The 8,022-nt window shown below is 48.1% G+C and overlaps 1 protein-coding gene across 1 annotated transcript; it reads left to right on the forward strand.

Annotated features, from left to right (window-relative positions):
* Positions 1-1,940: 1,940 nt before the first annotated feature.
* On the forward strand, positions 1,941-4,063 carry LOC139049939 (heat shock protein 68-like). The gene has a single exon (XM_070525833.1). The coding sequence runs from the start codon at positions 2,022-2,024 to the stop codon at positions 3,933-3,935; it is 1,914 nt and encodes a 637-aa protein (XP_070381934.1). The 5' UTR covers positions 1,941-2,021; the 3' UTR covers positions 3,936-4,063.
* Positions 4,064-8,022: the final 3,959 nt, after the last annotated feature.

An 8,022-nucleotide genomic window follows, 5' to 3' on the forward strand; every position in this document is an offset into this window, starting at 1 on the left:
TTAGGTTTGCCTCGGGCATACATTTGTTTCAGAGCGCAGGTCTTAGGAGGACGGCCGTTCCTGCGCTGAGTGTCGACGTCCCTCGGCGTAACTGAACGAACAATGAAATACCGAATGCACAACGCAGCGGGGCTCTTACGGCTAGGGCAAGAGCTGCTTTGGTGTGCTGTAAAATTTTAAGAGCACAGCTCCTTTCATAATGGACAGCAAGGCTAGTTGTCTTTGTGCGCTTTTACAGTTTCAAGATAATTTCAGAGGAGTACACCACAGAAAGAAACTTGTTATGATCCATTTTTTGCGGCTGTTGAATACAGCTGCAGCACTTACATCACTAACACACAAGCAAAACAACGAAAAATGGTTACAATGCTACAACAGCATTGGTTGCAGTAAGTGTTTTGCTGTGCATATGAGAGGGAGCTTTAGCTGCCCTGCATGGTAGAACCAGCCATAAATTGCCGGCACGTCACATATACGACACTTGTATTTTGAGGCCGTTTAAATACTGCACATTTGGGAAATACTAAGGAGGCACAGAGCTCTCAAGAAGCACTATTATAATCAGCCATGCAATCCAGCCAGAAGTCGCGACTACATTTGCCAAGCTCAGTTGTGAACATGGAAAAGCCACTGTCCCACTACTAAACAAAATGTTTAACTAGCTAGCGTACCGAGCAAATAAAGGAATGTACATATTGGAATACTGTTAGCAACATATTTCAATGTGGAACAAGAAACTTGATCAGCTACTGCACGTGTGACATAGGTACAAACCGGTTTTTGTCATTTGAGACCTTCGCTGCAAAATATTTAATGAGCCCACCAAAAAATTATATTGTGAAAGAGAAGAGAAACAAGAATGAGCCAATTTTTGTAACAAAGCCCATGCATTTATCTTTGTTAACTGCAATCCAACGAAAATCTTATGCGACTAAAAAATGTTTCTAGAAACAACTCCACAAAGCATGCATGTATTAGTGTAGAGGCACCGGTTCAGTATTGGCAGCAGCTTTTTCCACCTCCCGTTTGGCCAGCTGCAGTGCCTGTTTCGCTAAGCTGAGAATCACTGGGTGGTTAGTGCTGAGGTGCTTCAGCCTGCTTATAAGACTAGAGCACTCAACTAAACCAAGGCACGCCAGGCACAAACCAGGCACACGAAAAACTGCGTTTTTCTTGTGCCTTCTCCACGGCGTAAAAAAAAGACATTTTTACATAGTCTTCCCTTTCTTATTTCACACTGTCGTATGGAAATAACTGCATCATACCACCCGCCCCCAATTCACGCGTCTCAATTAATGAAGCCACCGTGATTTCCACTTCCACGCACAGGCATACGCTACGCCGATCGAGGCTCATTTTTCGATGGGAGGATTATTTTCCGGTGAACCGTGAATCCATTTCCCCGTCGACGCACAAGTTAGGCCGGCCGAACTACCGCGACGAGACCACAGAGAACGAATTCACGACTTCATACACCGCCTTATTTTTCCCCACAGTTGCCATCGAACATTCCCTCACGAGATTTCCGATTCTTCGAAAGTAAAGGGCGGGGGGGGGGGGGGGGGGGATCAACCGCACAGTAATGCCCATCTAAGTATTTGTTGATCGCGAAAGGTAACGAAAATAGCTAAAGAAAAGCACACTCGGGGTGAGCTTCAATTGCCTCACTGATCTGCATCAGTTCTCTAAACTTCCAACAATCTGCCACGGAAGAAAGAAGAAAAAAAATGTTTCGTTGTATGCGCTTGAGACCCCGTTCACCCTTCACTGCTAGCAGACGATGCGAGAGCCTTCTCGATGCTTCGAATCACAAGGGACCAATCGCGGAGCGGCTCTCCTGACGTCACCGTCCCACTTTGCCCTCATTGGTTACCGCGGCTCGCGAAGAATCCAGGCGTTTCTAGAAAAGCGCGCGAATGGTATAAATTGCGCGTCGCGACCGCGGTACAGCAGATTACTCATTCACTGCAACGAGTGAGCAAGTGTTCTGAACGGAACGCAACTACCACAACACAATCGTCATGCCTATCGGCAGAAAGTCTGACGTAACGGCCATCGGCATCGACCTCGGCACCACGTATTCCTGCGTGGGTGTCTTCCAGCACGGCCGCGTCGAGATCATCGCCAACGACCAGGGCAACCGCACGACGCCGAGCTACGTAGCCTTCACGGATACAGAACGGCTGATCGGCGATGCTGCCAAGGCGCAGGCGGCCATGAACCCGGAGAACACGGTGTTCGACGCCAAGAGGCTCATCGGGCGGCGCTACGACGACCCCAAGATCCAGGAAGACATGCGCCACTGGCCCTTCAAGGTGGAGAACGACAGTGGCAAGCCCAAGATCAGCGTCGAGTTCAAGGGCGAGCGCAAACGCTTCAGCCCGGAGGAGATCAGCGCCATGGTTCTGACCAAGATGAAGGAGACGGCGGAGGCATACCTGGGAAAGCAAGTGAGCGACGCCGTCATCACGGTGCCTGCTTATTTCAACGACTCGCAAAGGCAGGCCACCAAGGACGCCGGTGCCATAGCCGGGCTGAACGTGCTGCGCATCATCAACGAACCGACCGCAGCCGCTCTCGCGTACGGACTCGACAAGAACCTGCGCGGCGAGAAGAATGTGCTCATCTTCGACCTGGGAGGCGGAACCTTCGACGTCTCCGTGCTGACCATCGACGAGGGCTCCTTGTTCGAGGTCCGATCCACTGCGGGAGACACGCACCTGGGAGGCGAGGACTTCGACAACCGGATGGTCGAACACTTCGTGCAAGAGTTCCAGCGCAAACACCGCAAGAACCTCAGGGCAAACCCGAGAGCGGTGCGGAGACTGCGCACCGCCTGCGAGCGTGCCAAGAGGACCCTGTCCAGCTCTACCGAGGCGAGCATCGAGATTGACGCGCTTTTCGAAGGCATCGACTTCTACAGCAAGATCACCCGCGCTCGGTTCGAGGAGCTCTGCATGGACCTGTTCCGAAGCACGCTCGAACCGGTGGAGCGCGCACTGAGCGACGCCAAAATGGACAAGTCGCAGATCCAGGACGTCGTGCTGGTGGGCGGCTCTACGCGTATCCCCAAGGTGCAGAAGCTGCTCCGGGACTTCTTCAACGGCAAGGAACTGTCCATGGGCATCAACCCCGACGAGGCCGTCGCATACGGAGCAGCGGTGCAGGCGGCCGTCCTGAGCGGCGACTCGAGCGAGGCCATCAGGGACGTGCTGCTGGTCGACGTGGCCCCACTGTCCCTGGGCATCGAGACGGCGGGCGGAGTGATGACGCGCATTGTGGAACGAAACACGCGCATCCCTTGCAAGACATCCAAGACCTTTACCACTTACTCGGACAACCAGCCCGCTGTCACCATCCAGGTCTTCGAAGGCGAGCGTGCCCTCACAAAGGACAACCACCTGCTGGGAACGTTCAACCTGAACGGCATCCCGCCGGCGCCTCGAGGTGTTCCCCAGATTGAGGTGACCTTCGACATGGATGCCAACGGAATCCTGCAGGTCTCTGCTCGGGACATGAGCACGGGCAAGCAGGAGAGCATCCGCATCACCAACGACAAGGGCCGTCTGTCCAAGGAGGACATTGAGCGCATGCTTGCCGAAGCCGAGAAGTTCAAGCAGGAGGACGACGTGCAGCGCGAGAGGGTGGCTGCTAGGAACTCTCTGGAGGCTTATGCCTACGGAGTCAAGCAGGCAGCTGAAGAAGCAGGAGACAAGCTGTCTACTGCAGACAAGGACTCTGTGCTTTCCAAGTGTCGCGAGACCATCTCTTGGATCGATGCCAACAGCCTGGCTGAGAAGGACGAGTACGAACACCGGCTCAAGGAATTGCAGCAGGCTTGCATGCCAATTATGAGCAAGCTCCATCAAGCACAGGGACCAAAGCACAGCTCTACATCGCAACACTCCGGACCCACAATAGAAGAAGTGGACTAAACCAATGAAATGTAATATAGTCACTCATTTGTCATAGCAGTGTTTATCATCTCTTCATAGTCATTTAATTTATTCCTTGTACATAAAGATTGTTTAGTGAAACACCACAATAAAGGAACAATTTATCTTTGAAACATTGTGCTGTTCTTTTTTTTGGGTGATGCTGCAAAGGGTGTAATCCCACCTCGCACCTTTAATATGTAATGGACACATGAAATTTAATATTCGTGAAGAACAGTGATCTTAAATTGGGAGGTAAGTATCCACAACTTAAAATGTAGCGATGCTTGGCAGCTGGGTTACAGCAGTGAAACATGCTTTTGTGGAACTGGCATACAAATATACAAGGGGCATGTACCCAAGTTCCATTTATAGGTCACCACAGGCGCATGCATATGGCAGGACGTTAAGCTCATAAATTTGTATCGAAGGATACATTAGTGGGAGCTAATGCAAGAAATATTAGTGAAGAAAGATTCATTATTTAGGCAGTCACAAACAAATCTAAATAAAAAAATAACAGCTCGGGAGGAGGAATGAAGGAAGGGTAGGGAGGTCGAGTGCACGCATAAGTACTGTAGGTGCAGGACACAATTTTTCACAAAGAAATAACTGCTTAATTCAGTTTCTATGCACTTCATGAACAACCTTAGTGGGCACTACACTTTCCTTTCAATTAATCCAAAATGGATGTGGCTGGCCAAAGCCATTCATTTCATGTGCAAATGTCATTCAAAACTAATTCTCAATGTTCATCACGCTTGCAGCAGACGCAGTGAAAGCACCATGCAAGCCACCCGAATAGCATGAATCAAATCGACATTTTTGCTATTTATGTATAGAAAGTCAGGTGCACTCGACACTTGGATTAAAATTACTGTAGAAATCCAAGGTCAATAACTTGCTGACGCATGCGGTTTAGATGAGACTGAGATACCGCTTTGTCATGTGGCACTTTTTCAATTCACTGAAGAAAGGAAGATCATGTTAAACAGTCACTTTAGAAGGAAAATCAAGAGCCCCCTTTCACATTACCATGGCCTGCAGAGTAGGGAGAATGTTCGGAACGTAAATAAAATTTATTACATTGCAGTGAGCTTCCACATCTCTCAGATGGAACCAGGCATGTGGGTGAAAGCACAGTACATAAAATACAGAAAAGTGAACAATGGGATGTCGGTAGCGAAAACTCCTGATAAGAGCTCTTCGAGCAAGCTGACAAAACTAGACAATGAACCCAATAAATGTAAAGGGGATGACCCCAACAATATGTGTCATCGGGGGGTGCTGACATTTAAGACCTACTGAGCTACCGGGAATGTATAACTTTCAAAAGTTCCGTAAAATCGACTGGATCTGATATAGTCAGTTCATAACACGATCACCAGCTGAAGCGGTTGACGTACTAAGAGATACAAAGAGAAACTAGCAAGTGTTTTCACAAACAGGAAGACAGCTGTGCAGTGACGAGAGGATGCTAAAAAGTTCCTGGCTTTGCCACCTCGCATTTAGAACTCAAACATAAACATGGTACCATATAAAAGCTTTTACATCAAGTTAAGCAATGGTGGAAATGAGAGATGTGAGATTTTCGTAGATATCTTAATTTCAGATAGAACCTGCAATTTTAGAGGTACAAACAAGCGTCACGTCTGTGGATTTATGGGACATCGTGAAATTTTTTGATCTCCAGAGAAAGTCTGCAAAAGACATGCACACTGAGACCCCACAGACATTCCAGGAAAACAAACTTTCCTAAAGCATAGTGAAAACCTGGGTTTCTCATTCCAAGACAGTGCATTTTACCATTAAAGATGAACTCCGCAGTGGGTGCCTCACAACTTCAACAGATCCGGCAACAAGCGCTGTTGTCCATAAGCCCATTCTTGAGGATAGGTGAATATCTGCCAAGAAGATAGAACAGTCACTGGACGTCTCCTAGGAGCGTGTTGGTTTCATTACTACCGATATCCCACACATGCACAGGCTTTCAACGAAGTGGGTGGCAAAATCTTTGAACAGAAAGAGGAACGAGTTGAGGCATCCAGAGCTGTTTTGGCCCATTTTGATGATACATAGGATTTTTTCGTGAAAGAGTATGAAACCTGGCTGCACATATATGAACCAGAAACCAAGGAACAGTCAAAGGAATGCTGTCACAGTGGGTCCCCACGACCGAAAAAGTTCCACACCCAGAAATCAGCCAAAAACGTCATGATGTCCATTTTCTGGGACAAATACAGCGTTCTTTTGGCAGACTACCTGCCTCAGAGCTGACATATATAACCGGAGAGTACTATGCCATCCTCCTAGGAGCACTTGGAGGAGGCAGTAAACACGAAACAACGGGAAATGTTGACCAAAGGGATCCTTTTGTACCAGGACAATGCACTTTTGCACACGCCCAAAGTTGTGGCTGCCAAATTGACGACCCTGGGTTTACACATGGTCCACCGTACCCCCTATTCACCCGGCCTGGAGCCTTCTGACTACCAATGATCTGTTTCCTAACTTGAAGAAACACATGAAGGGTAGCCATTTGGCAACATTTTTTATGTCGATCAGCATGCTGCTGATTGCTGGTTTGACGACCTATCACAAGATTTTTTTCTTAAATGAAATAGAAAACCTGAAGCAACGATGTAACAAGAGCACCAGTCTGAGGAATATATGTTGAATAAAGGTGCATGTCACTTCAAAACTTTGACTCTATTCTTTCAGCACAAAGCCAGGAACTTTTCAGCATCCCCTCGTAAGTAAGTCAGCTTATTAAAATGTGCATGAAGGCACGTTACATTTCATGCTTGCTTATAGGAAGCTTCTGGCATGCTGACGTACTACACAGACGAACTTTCGTATATAGACAACCACTGCTTCATGATGTTTTTCGATGGCGATACTATATACAGCTCCACCAACGAGCGACAATCGTGGTGAAGCAGAAGGTATACCCACGGAGTGTTAATTCTGTTCATGCTACTGAATCCAAACGTATACACCTGCGCTTCACTTCGCCTGACTGTTAATTCGGTTTAAATTAGCACTGCGCACAGACTTATATCATGCAAATAAACAAGTATACGAATTACCTCAAAAAGGGATGGTGACCCACGGCACACGTCACTGCCTTCCGTGTCTGGAGTTTTGCTGCGGTTTTTGCACGAGCATTGCTAGCAGCGCGCATACGGATTCTTCGGTTGGTCGCTCCTTACAACTGCATGGTGCTCGGCACCTGTCTGAGCATACTCATATTCGCGCTAGCCCGCTGTTAAAGCTTACCTTCCTTGCGCCGATGCTTTTGCCCAGAATCATCGCATGTTCCACGGGGCGTATCTGCAGAAACTATCATGTCTGCCCGAATGTCTGGCTTTCCCGCGCACCGGGCGGTAGCGCGCGATACTGTTAAAATTCATGGTGAGGGACTGAAAAAAAAAATCAACGAAACAAAAGCAGCAGTGGTCGAATCTTAAGGAGCGAAGTCCGTAACACGCTTTCGCCTATCTTATGCTAGCGCTAAACAGACGGACCTACGCGTACAAACTGAACCGCGCTAAACACCGCGCAGTTGGTTTCGGAATCCATAGAGGCTTGATTTGGCTTTACGCGACGTAGTTCAATATTTAAGGTCATTCGTTTTTTTTTCTACAAGAAATTATCTGCACCTCTAAACTCTACAAAAGCGTGAGAACTCTCAGGGCATCGTAAATAAACTACTATAATAGGCTTTCTACGCCGAGTTTTGATTTCGTTTCCCAGGAGGATAAGGATACTGTGTAGCGACGTCATTGCACAGTATGTGGCCAATGTGGCCTCGTGGATGCAAGACATTGCAACTGTGTAACGTTCTGTCCGGCTCTCTCGGGCGCTTCGTGTTCAGCTGGTCGTTGTGAAAGCCGATGTAGCAGCATAACGTACGACCGAGCGAGCCGGAGCGAGCGTCGAAACGTCGCAATGGCAGGCTCTAGCGTGACATACTGCTTCATGACGTCGCAGCTCAGTAGAAACTTAAGAATTACCAGTGCCTCCTTAGCATAGAGGCACTGCTCTTACCTTCACTCTTAAATAAATTTACACCCTCTGGGACTTA

This window comes from Dermacentor albipictus, chromosome 9, assembly GCF_038994185.2.
Source record: "Dermacentor albipictus isolate Rhodes 1998 colony chromosome 9, USDA_Dalb.pri_finalv2, whole genome shotgun sequence".
Taxonomy (NCBI): Eukaryota; Metazoa; Arthropoda; class Arachnida; order Ixodida; family Ixodidae; genus Dermacentor; species Dermacentor albipictus.